This window comes from Pyrgilauda ruficollis, unplaced genomic scaffold, assembly GCF_017590135.1.
Source record: "Pyrgilauda ruficollis isolate IOZ18807 unplaced genomic scaffold, ASM1759013v1 scaffold87, whole genome shotgun sequence".
Classification (NCBI taxonomy): Eukaryota; Metazoa; Chordata; class Aves; order Passeriformes; family Passeridae; genus Pyrgilauda; species Pyrgilauda ruficollis.
The window spans coordinates 1958491-1977950 of NW_024530710.1; the positions used below are offsets into that span (position 1 = coordinate 1958491).

A 19460-nucleotide genomic window follows, 5' to 3' on the forward strand; every position below is an offset into this window, starting at 1 on the left:
TAAGGCCACACCTCAACTCCTGTGTTCAGTTTTCGGCTCCTGATGAGAAAAAATGACATTTGAGGTGCTGCAGTATGTCCAGAAAAGGACAACAGTGCTGGGGAAGGAGCAGCTGAGGGAGCTTGGAGTTCTTAGCCTGGGGAAAGGGAGGCTCAGGGCACCTTCTTGTTCTCAACAGCTGCCTGAAGGTAGGCTGTATCCAGGTGGGAGTCAGTCACTTTTTCCAGGTAAAAAGCAACAGAGCATGAGGAAATGGCCTCAAGCTGCACCAGGGGAAGTTCAATTTGGACATCAGGAGAACATTCTTCACTGAAAGGGTGGTTCACATTGGAAAAGGGTGCCCAGGGAGGTGGTGGTGCTCAAGCACTGCACTCGGCTCTCAGTGCCACGGTGCTTGACAAGGTTATAGGTTGGGTTCAAAGATCTTGGAGGTCTTCTCCAACCTTAACGACTCTGTGAAAGACTTCTGCTTTCCCCTTGCTTGTCTGGAAAATCTGGCATCAAAGGCATCAGATCTGGAAGCTGGCAGTATTATTTCAAGGAAAACAGACCAAGAGATTGTGCTGTCCTGGGCTTCACTGATTTTCACGGGAGTTTGGCATCACGGTCTGTGTAGGTGAATTAGAACTCCGATCTCAGGAGAGCGCCCAGCACCGCTCGCCCTCCCCTGCCCCTTCCTCCAGTCCATGGCTGAGAGGAGCCCAGCGACCCGACCGGGTCGGACCCACCGGGCACGGGCACCCCTCCCGCCCGCGGCACCGAACCGCCCTCACGGCGCGGAGCCGGACACGGGGAGCACCGCCCCCAGGAGCCGGCGAGCCCACGCGGCAAGGGCCTCTGGGAGTTGTGGTCCGCTTCGGCGGCCTCCGCCCTCCCGGCCCGCGCCTGGCGGGGTCCCATGTCCCGAGGCTGTCCCTCCGTGCCGTGTCGGGGCGCTTCTTCGTCCGCCGCGACCCCTCGGCGTCCTCTCTGTTTGGGATGGATGGGCAGAAAAGGAGACGGAACGACTCCGGATAGAACTACAGCTCCCGGCGCGCACTGCGCTACGGAGTGCTCAACGGGGCGGGAGGGGGGAGAGGGTGAAGATGGCGGCTGCTGAACCGAGCCGGAGGGGAGGCTGAGGTGAGTTTGGGGCAGGCGGGCAGTGCTCCGGCTACTCGTATTCACCCTGGCGGTCGCCTCCTCGTCGCGATCTCTCGCTTACTTCCCCTTCTCCACGCTTGGGAACTAGGAGGATGCGCCAGAGGGGTGGGCGCTGACGGAGTGGCGAGAAGCTCGGGCCGCCAGGCTGCCGCGGGAGGAGAAGCCTCAGGGCATGGCCTCAGCCTGGACCCGCTGTGGCTGCGGCTCGGGCTGTCCCTGTGGGCGCTGCTCCCGGGGGAGGGCTGGCAGGCTGGCTCTCCGCCTCCGGACGGCTCTGCTCGCCTCGGGAGCTGTGGGCACGGCGAGCGGATCCCCCCGCTTTTACCGCGCGGGGCTGTGGCTTTGGGAGTTCCCTCAGCAGGTTTGGACCTTAAGACAGCGAGATATTAACCGGACGCAATGCAAATTGACAGGAGGACGGCACTGTGAGCTTTCTTGGCTTCGTCTTTAAAGTTAATTGTGCATCACGGAGCCGTGCTTTAGATAATGAAGGTGTGGGTTCACAAATCCTGTTACTGAAAACCATAGTACCATGTTTATTTTTGGATATGTCTAGAAAGGTATCCCGTGGTCCTTTGAGCCGAGACACAAGGAAGAAAAGATTGTGGTGTGCATTGTCTCTATGCTGTTGTAGGACTTGTGGGAAAGCCTATAGCTTTAAACCAGAGTTATAATTGCTGTATCAAAACCCAGTTTGCTTGCCCAGGTGTTTCACTTTGCAAAGCTACATCAATGTTTGCTGTGCAAACTGAGTATGTAAGCTAAACCCAGAGTTAACAGCCAAGGCTTTGGGATTTTATGGATAGTTACTAACTAAAGCATTTGTCATTAATTCTAAATATTTTGAAATATTTTCTCAAGTAACTTCAGGACATCTTGCTTGAAGACTTGGTGTTAATGCTCTTAAACATATGGTAAAGTTTCTTTGAGAAACTGACGGTTTGGAGTTGAAATCTTGATTGTAGTGCCCTGATAGACCTATCCATAGGTTTTGTTTAAGTCTTTTAATAACAGCTTTAATATTTGTGTAAAAAAGGCTGTTAGAATGAGATTCATTTCTGATTCAGGAAAAAACCTTACAGAAATGTAATTAAAATACAGTTTGTGCTTAAACATCTGTTTTAGATGTTGCCAATGTTTGCAGTTCATGACGAGCAATAACTTCTCTCTACTTCTGATCCAAACTGATGCAGTAGAAAAGAATGAACAAATTTTATATTGCATGCAAGTTGAAGGGTGTGTGAAAATACTCACCAGAGTCGGCAATTCAAGTATAATGGAAAGGGATTGCACTTCTAATTATAAAATCTGAATTATAAAGAGTAATATGGGTTAGAAACAGCTTTGTTTGGTGTCAGTGACTTTTTGCTGCCCAGCCTAGCTCCATAAGGAAGTAATCCTTGTAAAGTTACCACACAATTTTTAAACAATTTGAAGATATGTAATTTTTTGAAGTGAAAGCAAATCATGTTTTCCTTAGGTGCATGCTGTCTTGGGTAAGAGAGCAGGGTAGTCTCATTAATTGAGCCAGCTTCATACATGGCATTTCCACTCCAACTGAGAAAGATAATTCAGATTGAAGTCAGGTACTTTCCCAGAATTCCACTGTGGTATGTAAATCCATTTTATATTGCATTTTTTGGGTTCTGGGAATCATAGATGGAGCTTAATGGTCTATATTTAGGAATGAACATGTGATTTATTATCTTGCATTGCACTGGCCATTTGCCTACTTTGAAAGCTAAAGGTATTGATTAATTTTTCAGAGAGGAAATATGAGTGGGGAGCTAAGTGATCTAAAAAGTAAATGTGCAGTGGATTTTTAATTTTGCAGTTCATGCCAGTGTGGCTGTGAGAGGTGCTTAAGCCTCTGCCTTTATTTGGCATAAGTTGGAGGAATGAAAAGGAGTCCAGATGGCAATTTCATTTTGGAGACTCAAAATCAAATGAAATGTTTATGATGTTACATAATAACGTAACAGAGGGCTTATTGGAAGAAAATAGAAAATCTCAGGTATGCTGACTTCTTTACCTGTAACATGGAGTTTTATACATTTTTCCATTTTAAATTTTTTAAAGAGGTCCATTGTATTAGGGCATACAGGAAAAAAATCTCTGCTTTTCTGTTTGGGTTTCAATGCCATTTCTGCAATCTTGTGATAATAAGAAATAATTGTGCTTATAAACTATCCTTTAATTTCAGATCCTATGTTAGTTAATGGGAAAAAAAATGGAAGAAACTATATTTTTATCTTTTTTGTGATTAACAATAAATTCACATTGGGTTTCCTAACCAAATGGTGTAAAATCATCTCAAAACAAAACTGAAAGTTTTTCTTTAGAAGAAGGAATTTTATGTGTCATGCAAGTGTTCCTCTGTCTTTTAAGGTACATTCACTAGCTTCACACTTTGATTATAATTACATTTAGAACTATTGTTCTATCCTTAGAAAAAACACAATGACTTTTAGTCCTCCACAGAAAAGTGGGTATGATTTTGTTTACCTTCCTAATATCCAGGAGTCAGTTGCTTTGGTGAAGAAAACAGTGTATAGTATTTGATATCCATAAGTTGCATCTGGTGATCTGTCACATGTCACAAATTGACATGGAATGTGTTAAACAGTGTTAGGCTAGGAAACTAAATGGATCACATGATTTTCCATAGCTCTCTTTTAATTAGCAAAGTTCTACTTCGTCACATTCTGTGGGGGGATTTCCCCTCTTTTTGTTAGGTAAAATTTTAGCTCAGTGACAAATAGCTGAGCAAACTCAGAGTGGGAAGCTTCTTAGTTTGTGTTAGTTCTGTTCTGCTGTAACAGGTGACAGCATCTGTGGATTAAACTTCGTCCTAGGCCAAGTGAGACAGTGGTTGAAGACTTGATGGAGAGGAAATGGTGTGCTCTGTTCTGCATGTAGAGGCCAGGCCACCCCCATGTGGGATTTTTGGTCACATTTCAGATCACAAAATGACTAAAACTCCAGTGAATTATTTTAAAACAGATATTTTCTATATGTCTTAGTTGATACAACTTTTGTAGTAATTACTGCAGAAAACTCTTCTAAAAATCTTTTAAAAGTGAATTGACTTTGCTGACAGCAGGGGTTGTGTTTTAGGAAAATGTATTGAATTCCTGATTGCCAGAGATGGTCAGTAAAACACTCTTGAGTGTCTGGCACTTGACTCCCTGAAACTCTCATCAGGTTCTCTGCTTTTTTTTTCTTTAATGTCAGTAAATCTGTTTTCTGTAATGTTTCAGCTAGGTCCATAACTACATTCTGAACCAGAGGCTTTGTTTCTCCACGTGTCTGTTGGACATGACAATCTGCAGCACATTTCCTTTTATAAAATTACACTGCCTCTCATGCTGCCCTTGGAGAGGGACACACAGCTTTCTAATAGATGGGATATTTTAAATAACTTACTTTGAAGTACTATTTTTAATCCCAGTTGCTGTCAGCAAATTGGAACATTTGATTGAAATGCATATACGAGAATAAAGTTTATTTTTAGCAACTATGAGCATTGCTTTAATATGTAGTCATTAAAACATATGTTGACCAAATGAAGTGTTTATTTTCTCATTATCCATCCATGGAATTGCAGTTTTTTGGTGTATGTATACATACAATTATTAGCTGAATATATTTTGTTTAAAAATTTATTTTATTTTTGAAGAAAGCAACACTCAGTATCATTAACTGAGTTGTTATTTGTGGAAAAGTACGTTTGTGGGGAATTTGCATTTGGCAATGAGTAAAAGCCAAATGCCCTGCTTTGATACAGAAAAATCTTCAAATAATTTGCATTTTAGTGCAAATTAAAGGAACAGTAGATTTGGCTACTTTTGTATCCAAAATAGATTGTTGTAACTTTGGATGAGTTCATTTTATGAATATACTTAATTGCATCAAAACTCCTTTGAGCAGCTATTGTATATAGGAGGTTGCACTCTGGTCTAAAATCTGCATTTTTTGATACTGGGAGAAAAATGCCCTAGAAAGTGCCACACAGGTTTTTCAGTTGTTTTTTGTAGTGTTGAACAGAAGCCTCTCTCAGGCGTTTTAACAGGGAAGTGCTGTGGTTTAGAGCTGAAGTGGAAGTATCCTGTGAGATGTGCAGGATTTATCATCCTAAACAGTGGCACTTGGGAAGGTCACAGTGCTCAACAGAAAAATGTTTACTCCAGCATCAAAGGCAGGAACAGAATGACTGCATTTCAGGAACAGGCAAAATCTACATCTAGTCTGGTCAGCTAAGAGGATATCTGGATTTCTGTGGTAACAGCCTCTCTGGTATTGGAACTGAAGAATGCTAATTCTGCATGAGTTACTGAGTACATTTGGATGTAAATTGTCTTAAGCTATAGCCTTGACTTTGTTTTTTTGTTTGTTTTCTTCATAGTTTCTTATGTTTTTACAAAATTGAAGACAGATCCTGATTAACAATGCCTGGCAGTAAGTATTCTTATCTTAAGTACATTAAGACAATATTTAGGGGTGTTTACTGTTAAGATATTTTCTTTGGAGTTTAAAAATTAAAAAAAAAAAAAAAGGAAAAAGAAGCATTATACTTGCTGTCATTTATAAGAATTTTAAGATGTTAATATTATCTACTCTCTGCCTTTGTAAATCTCCATATATTTTACAAATAATAATATGAGCTTTGCATTTGCCTTTTTGATCACAGCTTGACAGTATATTCACTGAATTTTGTGATTTAGGCAGTGTTCTGAAATAGCTGGATTCAAAAACTAAAGATATTTTTGATATTAAAAAGCTATATTTTGATGTAGCTGTAATCCTATCTTTGGAAAATGACAACTAGTGTTTATAGAAGATAGAATTGCTATTTAGAATAAAAAATGATAATGCTTAAAATTTTTGATGTCCAAAGTTAAATGAGATTTTTGAGGCAAATGTTTCTTAGAATCAAATTATTTACCTTCAAGAATAGCAAATTTCTCTAACTCAATGGATTGAGTTATAAAGTATATTAGAAAAATACAAATTTAACTATTCCTTTAATAATTTCTTCTATTTAGAAAAAAATCTATGTGATCTGTAGTAACATTGCTAACACCAGTCTTTGGATAAAGTAATCTGCTTTGTCAAAAAAGTTACAATACCAGTCATACTGAGTGCATTCTAATATAGGTTTGTAGTGAATTTCCTGAATGCTTAATTTCATGAGGAAGTCTTTGAGCATTTGTTCTTTGCTGTGATTTGTAATAAGCTGTGGCTGTGGGCACTAGAAATGGCTTGCAGTAGTTCTGTGTTGTGTCATTTGAACCCTGGTCGTGTAAAATACCTTACTGTAAGTAAGATGTGTCACACCTGTCATGTGAAGGAGTGAATGGAATTTTTTAACCAATTAAACTGGAAAAGTAAGGTTTTTTGGGGTTTTTTTTGGTTTTTTTTTTTTTTTTTTTTTTTGAACCAGATGTGCTTATGTTTAGGGTCATTAATATCAGTGCAAGTAGAGTTTGCATTACTGCATTCAGATGGGAGTTAAAGGAGACCAGAAGAGCTGATTGCAGTGTTTATCTGTGCAAGACACTCAGAACTACATTTATTTATCATTGCCTGTATTAATGAGTGTAACTGTGTGGATGAGGGAAGGGAAACCTAACAGAAATGTACATTGCAGTTCTTGTGAAATAACAGCATTTTCAGAATATTTTACTTCCAAAAGTTATGGCAGTGAAGAAGTACAATGGGATTTTAAGGCAAGCAAGCATCCTTTTGTGGCTGGTTGTACTTCTAATCAATAGAGGTAGAGCCTTCAGGAATTCAACTCTGTTGCATGTGGAAAGGAAATCTTCTGCTTGCTAATTTAGGCTTCTCTGAAGGTTCCATAGCCTTCTTTTCAGAGCAGATTGATGAAACAGGCTGCTGCTACAGTGTTACTTTGAAATCTTAAAGTATCTGTCCCTGAAATCTGAAAAAGTCAGTTGTAAAGGCTGGGGGGTGTTGGTGTGTTGTTTTTATTTTATTTATTTTATTTTATTTTATTTTATTTTCATGTGAAGTTCTCCATCCCACACATCAAGAAGTGCATTGACCATCTTTAGGAATAAAACTTTTTCCTAAACAAAAGGCTGTTACAGTGAGATAATTTACAAAAATGTTTTCTGTCGTGTTACAATGAGTTCTTTACAAATTAAGTAGAAAAATAGTATCTAGTTAACAGGAAATTTTGATGGTGTTCTTGGGTCACGCAGACAACTCCCTTATCCACTATTGTCCTGCTTTGTTTCCTGGGTCTGTGTAGCAGTTCCTAGTGGTAGCTTCATCCCTCCCCCCCTTCATGCAGTAGTTAAATGAATGTATAGGTCTAAAGGCAATGTTCTGGAATATCATGAGAGATCTAGATGACTGGTATTACATAAAGACTGAGTAAAAGCTTAATTAGTTTTTCTAATTAAAACAATATGCAGGACAATATGCTTTTTAACTCCTTCAGTATTAACTGTGGAAAAACAGGCATTAGTCAGAACTGGGCTGTGGTACTGAGAGTGGGGAGATGAACAAAGGTCATCAGCCAGAGGTGATGGATGCTCTTCTCTTTCAGCCTCAGCTCAGCCGTGGCTGCTGGGCTCTGCACAAGTTGTTTATTGCATATTTGGATTTTCACATTTTCTGTTGATGTTTCTGCTTAGCAATCCCACTTAGGAATGTGGGGATTTAGTGCTGCACTAAGTCCTAAAAAATGTTAAGATTTCAATCTCAATGCAATTGTAATAGTTCAGATAGAAAATTTTCAGTCTGCGCTTTACCTTGAGAAGTAAAAATGCTTGGCTTTGACCAGCCATGACATGGCATTTGTGTTGACATCTGCAGTGGAGGTGTGGTGCTCTATCATTGCTGCAGCACTTGGATCAACCTTGCCGAGGTGTAGCTTTTCCCTGTACTTTTTATGTTTTTATGTTTAACTTTATAAGTTTTTCTTGTGCAAATAGCATGGATATTGATGCGAATGGTTACACACATGGATGGTGTCTTCAGCTGAAGCGCTAATTCTGAAATGTTGATAAAGCAAATATGTTTTCTCATTTCTGATTGAGTACGGTAGGAGTAGGTTTGAACCACGGCTGTTTTAGTAACTGTTTAAGGTGTGCTTTATCACAAAGAAACTGTGGAGTAAAAGGTTAAATAGTGCTTTTATTTAAAAGCAAAGCCAAAGAACTTATAACCAGATAGCCTCTGCAGTAGGGGCAGTAGGTGTTTCTCACTTGCCTTGTGTGCTCTCAGTTTCCCTGTTGAATAATTTGTGCAGATAATTTCATTTAGCATACTTCTGTTATGGAACATGGGTGGTTTTGTTAGGTTTTTTTGTTGGCTGCATTCGGATTGAAAATGCTTCTGCTAAGGAGAAAAAGCGATAGCTAAGTCATATAAAAATATTTGTTGAAGACTCTCTTTTTGAACATTATGTTCTGGATATTCACACTTAATCAGATGTTTGAGACACAGCTTGGTAGATAAGGAAGTTTTTTTCTTTTCTAGAAACAGCTAACCTACTTACTGGATGTATTCCCTGACTTCAGTGAAATGCTTAATGTAAAAGGCAACTTTTATACTAAAATGAAATCACTAGAACTAGAAGAATTATATGTGGCACAGGTGAGAGCACCTGTTGACTATAAAAATATATTTTACTTGTGGTAGCTCTGTCTGTGAATTTTTTAAACTTTTTCTTAGCTTATTCTTTTTGCATTTGGCTTATGCCATTAGCATAACTATATCTTTGTTTTTCAAGATTTTGTTAATAATAATTGTTAGTTAAATTGTTTTTAACTGATTAGCAGGTCCTTATGACTGACTCTAACATACAAATTAAGAGAAGAAATAAAAATAAGGATTTTGCCTAATGTAATGTTCCCACATTCTTCCTTTGAATTACGGCTGTGAAATGTAGTAATATGAACACCTCCCACACTCTTCTGTCAGATATTTGTTGGTTGGAAAGGGACCATTCTGATTTAAGACGTACATATATTAGTTATGTGGAAAATATTCCATAATTTTCCCTGTTGGTTGCAGTGAAGAGGCAGTTTTGGTGACTGCAGAATGGCTCCAAGCATGTTCATTAAACTACATAATATTTTATTTACTCGACCTCCCAAACACCATGTGGCCTTTTGCAAACCCTTGTCTGTGCAGAGGCAGCTCCTCTGACAGCAGGTGGAGCGTGCTGGTGGCTTCCCTGCTTTGTGCAAGGTGAAAACAAACACAAGATTGAACAATTGAGTAGTGCTTGTCAATTTCTGTATTCATGCATGCTACTTCCTTCCTTGTGTTACTTCATGGTCTTTAGACAAATAAGTGACCCACTCCTCCCTCAAACCCAAAAATACCCATCAGACTTTCAAAATTATAATTTTCTATGTGCATAGAGTTTTCTTGCCAAGTGTAGGAGGGAAAACAGCACTTGAAATGGAATTTGAAATGAGTGAATTCTTAACTGGCATTTAACATTTTTAACACATGTTAAAAGGCAAATAACTTCCTCATTTTCGTTACTGCCCTCCCAACAATTTTGGGAATATCATTTATTTGTGTTTTGTGATTGTAGTTTTTATTGTGTATGTATAATAAGTAAGAATCAACAAGACTGGTAATGGGAACGGAAGATTTATCGCCCTGTGAAATAAAATTTTGAAATACCAGTGACTGTATTCATAAATGTGTCAATATAAATATTTCAAGGACTAAGCTTTCTAATGTTTTTAGTGAAAATCAAGCCTAGATCTCATTAATTACTGTCTCCACTATTTCCATCCATCATACTTTTTTCCTCATCTGGAATATGTTTCTCATGTAGCCTTCACACTTCACAATGGGACCTGCTACTTTATAAAGCACTTTTTGTAATTACTTAGTTTATTTTTTAGTCAGGAGAAACCCTCTTAATTTTATGACAACATTATTGACTACTTAAAACATGTAAAATAGGTTATTATTCTGTTACATTTTCATATTTCACCTGTTACAGAAGAGTTACATCAGGGGATGTCTGAAATTTTTGTTTGCTACTTGATTCTGGTATTTTAGGATGAGACACATTGGAAGACCTGTATCATGTCCTTTTCATCTACTAACCTAAGGGACCACAGGAACTTGGAAAACAGCTGCCAGGGGAAGGTCATGGTTTTGGCCTTCCTTTGGCAGTTTGCCACTTGCTAGGACTAGGCCAGAAAAGGGAAATAACTGTATTTCAGGATGTCTGTAACTATTATAATGCTATGATAGCAGAATGTATAGTAGTTTCTTTGCATAATAATATGCAAGTAATTCTTCAAATACAAAAACAGCTGCAGGTTTTTTTCAGCTGATTTTTAGGTGACTGTCTTTTCTACATTGAAAAGAAAAAGTAGTAACTTCTCCAAATGTATCCTTGATTAAGCTAAGAAAAGAAACAAAACAGGAACTTGCAGCTGGAAAGCTGTAGCTGTTTGTGCATCGGTTTATTTAACCCATGGTACCTTAAACAAATTTGTGTGCCACCAAATTGGTCCTTCCTTATTTAATGAATATGGATTTCTTTTCTTGATTTGGAGCAAATGTTCCTTTTGTTGGTTTCTGTTAGCTGTCATTTCTATGCACACATCATCCCAGCCCGGTTTGGGATGTTGAGGAGCAGTTCCATAGAGAGTCAAAACCACTCATATTGAGACAAGATGTGATGAATGATACCATTATCATCATTCATCCTTCCATTCCTTCTATTTGTTTTGGAACACACTTTAATATAGCCAAGAAATGAACAATGGTGTTTCATCCATTCCCTGTTAAATCCTGGATAATTAATTTTTTCAGTTGTTGTAACTTTTGTATGCACAATCTGGGCAGCTAACATAAAAAATGAAATTCTTTAGAGATGAGCTCATGAAGTGCCCATCAAAGCCTTTGTGTGCTTTCAAACTGTACGTGGACATTTCCCCAAATATTAAAATGTAGCTTAGTAATTTTTTGGGGCTTTATTAAAATATGGCTGTCATTGTTATTTACAGAAATCGCTTTGCAGCTATCAGTCGATTAATCTTCATGTGCAGCCTTGTTTGCTGTTGATTTCTGAATCATGGGACGAAAGGGTAAGAAGGCTCATGCTGATTGTGCATGCAAGTGTCCTATTTTTTTTTGTGCATGACAACAAAGCAGAATTGATTTTGGGGAGCAGGGGTAAGATTTCCATTGTGTGGTTAAATGCATGTCTCTGGAAAAGCCAGGGTGAACTCCTTTTAAAAGTGTTTTGGCTTTCCCTTTCCTTGATATATGGACTTTCCTTCCCACCGCTGGCCCTTATGAACCTCAGTAACTCTCTAGGGAATCATGTTCCTTGTGGATTGCTGAAGATGAAAATGAGCTGTGTACACCACTCTTGGCTTTCGAAGACTGCTGTTTCAATTCTAGGAAGTTACATTCAAGATTAATTCATGCAGGCATTAGATAGAAATTAAAAAGAGGTGGGGTAGATAGATGGATGAAACTCTTCCAAGTCTGCTGGGAGTTTAGGAAGCATCTGGACAATGCTCTCAGGCACACAGTGTGATTCTTGGGGCTGCCCTGTGCAGGGCCAGGAGTTAGATTTGATCTTTGTTGCAACCCTTTGTAGTCAGAACATTCTACAGTTCTATGATTCCTAGTCTTAACAACTTGTAGACCTGAAGACTTCAAAAATAGTTGGTGCTTGTGTAACTCATGTCCTTCTTGAGGTCTGTTAAAGGTCTCAGTCCTTTCATTTTTCAAGAAGAGCACAGTTGTGATTCTAAATTGTACTTGGACCTGTTACGGTATTTTGTTGATAACAGTCTGTACTTTGGCTGGAAATGGGCACCCTGAGTCTTTAATTGTGGTCTGAGAATGCTTACTCACTCCTTAGTAAGAGAATGAGAAAGGAATTCCAATCTAACACTAAGCTATATAATTATACTAAATCCGTGCTCTTGCTGGTACTTTTGTAAAGCTGTTAATGTGTAAGGAAATCGGTGAGGATAAAGCTTCATGGATATTTTGTTAGAAGTGCATTAACAAATACCCAATAATTTATGCTATTAAAAAAAAATCCTGTGTTTGTTAAACTAGAATGTAACTGTGTAATGATTAGAAAAGGACTTTAGGATGATGATGCCCTATTTGTGAACTTAATATGTAATAAAATATGAATAGTTATAATTGATCTGTGTCTGACATGATTGAGCTGGCAGAGTTCTCTTGTCTTGTAATAAATGCAGTGCAGGCTGTTTTCAAGACTTTCTGTGTGCTTGTGGTTTTTCTATTAAATGAGTTTGTGACCCATTATTGACATTGGTTTAGACATGAGCTTGAAGTTCCTCAGAACTGACAAAACATAATTTTTGCAAATTGAATCTGATGTTGGAATTGCAGTGTGGTTAGAAGTGCTGGTTGTGGGCAAAAACTGCTGGATTGCTGCAGAAACCAGTGAGCCTGTGTGCCAACAGATGTCCTGTCTGGTTTCTACAGAAAGCTGACACTCAAGATTTACTGGTTAACAAGGTGTATTTATAAAATGACTTCTTTGTGTCTAGATGCAAAGCTGTCTGTCTCCTGCACTGACCATCTTCTAGACTGGCCAGTTCAGTCTGGTGAGAAACAGAAGTTGTGGTAGAAAAGGGACCTGCACAGTCTTTAGGTACTGAAGGTGCCCAGAAGAGCAAATCCACTGTGACTGTGTTCCTCTCTAATTCATCAGACATTACAGGAGGAGAGAAATTTCTTTTTACTCATCTGGGATATGTGGTTCTAGATAGGGATATGTTCTAACCTTATATCCCACTGCTTGGGAGAAGAGCTGCATTTCATTTCTTGGGGGAAACCTGAATTCAAGATGAAGTACTCTTTAGAGCTAATGGGAAAGATTACAATAATGAGAATATTTTAAAATACGTATTGACTAAAAGGAGGAGGGTTTTTTTGTGAAACTTGTGTCTTCCATGTCTGTGTTTAAAACTGTTGCCTATACTTCTGTTTGCTGGTTTGTTCAAAAACTGCTGTTCTGTGAGGGCAGGATGAACAAGGTAAAACTGTTTGCAGAGAAAGGAAGACATGAAAAATTGAATGTATTGGCGGCTGCAAGAACCTGTTCTTGATAATACGTAAAGAGATTTTTTTTTTTTAATTTTTGACTCCATATTCTTTTAATGTTCTTTTTCTTTTAATGGAAACATGTATGTTTCCATGTCCAAATGGCAGTATCTTATTTTGTAAATACTTTCTGGGAAAGTCAAACAGCTAGGAATAGACACAACCAGAGCACTTAATTGAAGATTGGTGATATTTAAACAAGAATTTGAATTCTGAAACCTAAGTATCCACAGTGACTGTTTTTTGAAGTAACGTTACAACATTTTTGTTTAGCATTTTATTTTTCATTAATGTCAATACAATTTAAACACTTTTGTTACTGAACAGGAGCAGATGCTTTGTCATATTTTGAGCTCTGTGTATGTGCCTCAGCAGAACTGCTCTACTGTTTTCTCAGCATAAATATCACAGTATGGTTCTAGATTCACAGAAACACTTTCATCCACTCTTATGTTACTTTCTGTGTACATTGTGTATGTGTGCAGGAAATAAAATGTAAGTAATGTGGTCTTGAACTACTTGTGAACAGAACATTTTTCTTTTAATTAGGAAATGTTTTTCAAAATCTGTGCAAATCTATTGAAGCCTGTAGCTGGGTTAGCTCAAATGAAGATAAAACTTGTTTTTGAAGCTCTGGCCATGCTTATATTGGTATTTGGGATGTTTTAATAGAAGAAAGGATCTATAGAACAACACTCTCTTACATGTCCTATAAGCAGCTCAGTGCTTTATGTTGAACTAGTTAAAATCTAGTTTCCTGAGCTAAGCTTACTTTCTTCATTAGCTTTGAGGGTTCTAGAGAGAAGGCCTGTGAACCTTTGCTTCCTCATTAGGAACTTTTAATCATGACATACATGCATGTTGCACTCACAAAAACCTTTTTGTGCCTTGTTTTTCAAGTGGCAGTGTGGTACCTACTCCCCTGATCTGTTTCAGCCCTGTGTGTTTGGGAAGGTGAGCTGCAAGGCAGCGTTGGGCAGGAGTGGAGAATTAAATCCTCCCAGCCTACGTACTGCAGTCATAGGATACCTGCAATGAGGAGGTGATGCAGCGGTTCTGAGCATCCATTTTTCTAAGGAAAAAGATGGGCAGCAGCATAAGATTCTGGGAGTTCTTACCACTACAGCTGTATTCCTTCCCTGTGGATTGGATTAAGAAAGAAAACTGCATCATCTTAAGGAAATGGAAAAATTCTTCATATGGCTTTACATTCAGGTTTTTCAATGTGCAAAGCTTCAGGTGCTTTCCTTCAAAGAAGACTTGAAACCCTGAGCACTTGCTGAGCAGTTACTCATTGGTTTGAAGTGGGCTTGTTGTCTGTAGGGCAGGTGATAGTTTATCAGTGCTGTTCTAATAGCTCTCTTCACATAATAAAGATGCATAGTCTTGACAAAGTCTTTGTGAAATTCTGTAAGTAGAGAGTGTTTGACACTTCTCTATCAGTTTCTTGGTGTAGGGAAGCAACAGCTTCCAAAGCAGAAGACACTACTCTGTAATGCAGATTTCAGTTGACCAAGATAAACCTTTAGACACCTTGAAAACTTTCCTAAGTGTCAGGAGCCATTCCAGTTACTCTTGGGATGCTGACCCTGGAATTAAAACAACTGCTGAAAAGCAGAACTGTTCATGGTGTTTGAGTGACTGTGTTCTGAGATGACAAATAATGCCTATGTGCTGCTTCCCTAAGATTGAGAACTTAAAGGTTCAGTTAATTGTAACTCCTAGAGTTGTATCTAGATCCGTGCTCTTGTCCAGCTTCCCACTGATTCCCCTCTCATCCTCACCTATACAAGGGGATGTTCCTCTGAAGGCAGTAGCTTAATTCATATGAGTTCCTGTAGCAAAACAGAAGCGAGCAGCCAAGTGTTAAAATAACTCTTTTCCTTGCTGGAAAAGAGGACTGTGTCCAGTAGTATGAGGAAATGCAATGGAAGGGGAATTGTGGAACATCTAGACTAGAAATTTTAAGATATAACTGGGCACAGGCAGGAAGGCACAAAGAAAGTCCCTGTCAGTAGTCTGCTGTGTGGGGTTAGAACTGAGAAGAAAATTATGACCAGCTCAAGCATCTGGGAGGCATTCTGTAGCCTGGACTTAGGCACCAAAGTACTGAGTCTTTTAGACAAGTATATATATTTTTACCAGTATTTGGCCAGTATTCTGACCTGCTGATCAGAATTATGGTTTGAAGGCTCCTGAAGTAGACAGTGACCCTTTTGGAATAGTTTTGCCTCTGGCAGCCCTCTAGAACTGCTTCTTACTCACCTCTGGCCACCCTGGAGATAGGCTAAGCGTTGCTTCTTGGCCTATTACCTTTCAGCCATGCCTTGTGTAGCGTCTTTCCTTTCTCTCAGTGTCCAGCTCAACCCAGAGGTGGACCAGCCTATTCTGGTCTTCTGTGTTAGATGTTTCTCCCTAACCTGCCACGAACAGGGAACAGGGAACAGGGTGGTAGGAGGCCTGCAGGTGTTGCAGCCCCTCTTCTCAGTGGAGTGCTAGCCAAGTTAGGTGGCTTGGCCTTTGAGCACACATGACATTTACAGTACTGTTCTCCTGCAACTGCGACTGTCTTCTGCACCTGGCAAGTGTTCAAGGATGCAGCATTCTGAAAATGACTCATCTGGGTAAGAGAATAGCTTGGGGTCATGGTGAAAGCAGGCTTTGAGCAGAATTGTCTGGAGCTCAGAGGCTGCTTTTATGCCAGGATTGTAACTGTGCTGGGAATTTTCCATTCCCTGGTACCCATGGATGTTGGGAGGAGCCAGGCATTTCGACAAGCAGATAGGTGTGTTAAGTAGCAGGAGTGGAACAGGGTCGCTGTGATAATGCCTATCCTTCTTTACTTTTATTCAGAATTTAATAGTAGGTAGAGAATGTCCTGCTGGCTCAGTGTGTTACTGGATGTGCACAGTGGGTGTTTTGTCATTGTCAGGAGTCTGCTCCATGCTCTGCTCTTTTCCTGGATGGAGGAACAAAAGCAGTTCGTGTTCTTCAGAGAGCACACAAAGCACTATGAGCCTCTCTTTCGCTCTCTGTCTCCTTTAGTCCAGTCGTTTATTTACATCACATTTTTCACTGATTTATGAAACACCTTGTTATGAAATCAGTATTTGTTTAGAAATAAAGGTACGATGAAACAAAAACTCTGTGTTTTTTTTCTGTCCCCTGGATTTATCACCTAGAACTCATTTCCCAGCTGCAAACCAAATACTGAAGGCAGGAATGAAAGTTGGACTTTGCCTGTTCATTTGTTTTCCCCTGAACAGATTATCAGTGCCAGCTGTGAGGAAGAGGGGTCAAGGAGATTTATGTAAATGTGTCTTTCTTGTCTCCTAAAATCTCTTTTTTGTATTGCTTCAGTGATAGAAGTCAGAGAAGTAAATGACATTGGCTAGCTTAGTAGGAATATAAGTAAGGACAGGAATTAAGAAGCAAAACTCATATCATAGAGCTTCTTCCACTGGAACCAGGTTAGTTTTAGGTAATTTTAATGCTGTATTACAAATAGAGAGTGACAGTACTATCTCAAAGCAGGAAAGGAAGAGGATGTGTTGAAGAAAACAGAAATAAGCAAGTTTACTAAAGCAAAGTTACTATGTGAAACCAGCAAAGGTGTGGGAAAGGAGCGATAGTATGGAAACACTGCCAGTGGTGGAACTTCAGGAATGCAACTGGAGAACCTGTTGTAACGGAAAACTTTATTTTAATGGATTAGAAGTGTGCAAAACACACTATCCCCAAAATAATATCTTCCTGGGGGATTTGTTCTAATTGCTGTTGGCTCTGAAAAGAATACTTCATTGAAGAAGCTTGGTAGTGAGCATTATTTGACTAGCTTAGGGTTTTTTCCTACTTCTTATTAATAACTTCATGTGCATTGTCATTTCTTGCTTTCATAAAAGTTTACATTCAAATTATTTTTACATGCTTTTCACCATAGTAAGATGTGCATCTCTCCATGCCGATTCCAGCGCGCAGTGCTATGGGTTTGGAGAAGAGTAGCTGGAAAGCTGTCAGAAAAGGACCTGGGGGGTGTTGATCAATAGTGGCTGAATATGAGCCAGAGTGTGCCCAGGTGGCCAAGAAGGTCCATGGCACCTGGTCTGTATCAGCAACGTCAATAGTGGCTGAACATGAGCCAGAGTGTGCCCAGGTGGCCAAGAAGGTCCATGGCACCTGGTCTGTATCAGCAACAGTGTCACCAGCAGGACCAGGACACTGACTCGCCCCCTGTATTCAGCCCTGGTGAGGCCACACCTCAAATCCTGTGCTCAGTTCTGGGCCCCTCACTGCAGGAAAGACACTGAGGAGCTGGACTGTGTTCAGAGAAGAACAGAGCTGATGAAGGGATTGGAGCACAAGTGTGAGGAGCAGCTCAGGGAGCTGGGGCTGTTCAGCCTGGAGAAAAGGAGGCTCAGGGGGAACCTTATCACCGTCTGCAACTGCCTGAAAGGAGGCTGTACTCAGGTGGGGGTCAGTCTCTTCTCCCTGGTACCATGAGATAGGACAAGAGGAAATAGCCTCAAGTTGCACCAGGGGAGGTTTAGATTGGATATTAAGAAAGTAATCTTCACAGAAAAGGTGATTAGGCACTGGGATAGGCTTCCCAGGGAAGTGGTAGAGTCACCATCCCTGGAAGTATTCAAAAAACATGTGTGGATATGGCCCTTCGGGACATGGTTTAATGGTGAATATGGTGTTGGTGCTGGGTTGATGGTTGAATTTCATAACATCAGAGGTCTTTTTCCAACCTTAATGATTATATGACTACAGTTTAGAAGAACTCTTCTTGAAGTCATATCACACCAGAATTAACTTGAACTTTTTAGCTTACTATGATAAATTTTAAGCAGAGAGGTTTTTTGGGTGTTGTTTTCATTTTTTTCAAATAAACTGAGTACCAAAATATTTTTAAAAATAAATGTAAAATTTTCAAACCTAGGTATGGATGGGATTTTCCCCATTAGGTGTTACCGTGGGTTTGCTGTCGCGGGGGCCGGAAGTTCACATCACAAGATGAATATCATGTTCTCAAGACAAAAATTTCATCTGCATGTTGGACATTTTCTTGGGCTTGTATCGAAGCAGGTGACCCCCCTCCTGGGGATGCTCTGACTCCATGATTTCAGAAGGTTGAACAAACAATTTATTAAGCTAGGTTATATTACACTAATACTATACTATATTAAAGAGATACTATACTAAAAAGGATACTACAGAAAAACCTGTGAATGTCTGGAGACCACCACGACACAGCTGTGACCTAATTGGCCAATCAGTCTAAACAACCATCACCTTCAGTAAACCGTCTCTGTAACACATTCTACATGTGCCAAACAACAGAAGCAGCAAGTAGAGATAAGAATTGTTTTCTCTTCTTCTCTGAGCTTCTCACTGCCTTCCCCAGGAAAAATCCTGGGACAGAGAATTGTGTCTCTGTTCAGAGAATGTGAATACCACAGGGGTGTTTTGGTGGAGAGAGGCTGGAAGCCAGGCGCTTAGAAGTCAGCTGGCTTTGGGAAGGGGAGGGGAGGCTCATCTGGGGAATGAGGCTTCATCCTGTCCAAATGATGAGCCAGCCCACTGTGCCCTCTGGGAGTGCATTCCAGGGACATGGCAATGATCAGTGCGTCCTTACAGCAGTTGCTCTTTTTATAGCAGGTTGAAGAATATTTTTAATTAACTCCCTTATATGGCTGGAATAATTTCCTTGTTATAAAATGTCTGATCTCTTTTTCATAGTGGAATGAGAATACCCTTGAAAGTCATTTTGGTTCTGAATTAAATGCATCAACTGATATTAACAGTTCAGAAATAACCCAGTATAGTAAGTGGTTATAGTTAAAGTGTTATTTTATGCACTTTCATCAGGATATTTGAAAGAAATTTATTTTATTTGTATTTTTCATCTCAGATACAGAAAAATAAGCGAACTGAAAGTTTAATGTATTACAGTCAAATTTTTGCATAGTTATATTTAAGTACATTGAACAACCAAACATAATTTTAATATTGCTGTGTTGCTTGATATTAGCAAAACATGCATTTTTCTGTAGATTGAAACTTCTGTGTTAATTACACCATTTTTTGATAGAATATGATTTTTTTTTTTAAAGCTTGGACAATTGCAAATAAAGTTAGGGATGACTACATCCAGGCTTGGGACATAATAAAAATATTCAGTGAGTGAACATGAAATCTTGCTTCAG

The 19460-nt window shown here is 39.5% G+C and overlaps 1 protein-coding gene across 3 annotated transcripts in view; it reads left to right on the forward strand.

The window, feature by feature from the left end:
- Positions 1-956: 956 nt before the first annotated feature.
- Positions 957-19460, forward strand: part of EFR3A (EFR3 homolog A) — a 76973-nt gene continuing 58469 nt past the window's right edge. For 2 of the 3 annotated variants that reach the window (XM_041488096.1, XM_041488098.1), the window contains exons 1-3: positions 957-1122; positions 5549-5601; positions 11160-11240. In XM_041488096.1, coding sequence (XP_041344030.1) covers positions 11228-11240 — 13 coding nt within the window. In that variant the 5' untranslated portion in view covers positions 957-1122; positions 5549-5601; positions 11160-11227. The remainder of the gene's footprint in view (positions 1123-5548; positions 5602-11159; positions 11241-19460) is intronic. The other variant, XM_041488097.1, reaches the window with a different exon arrangement.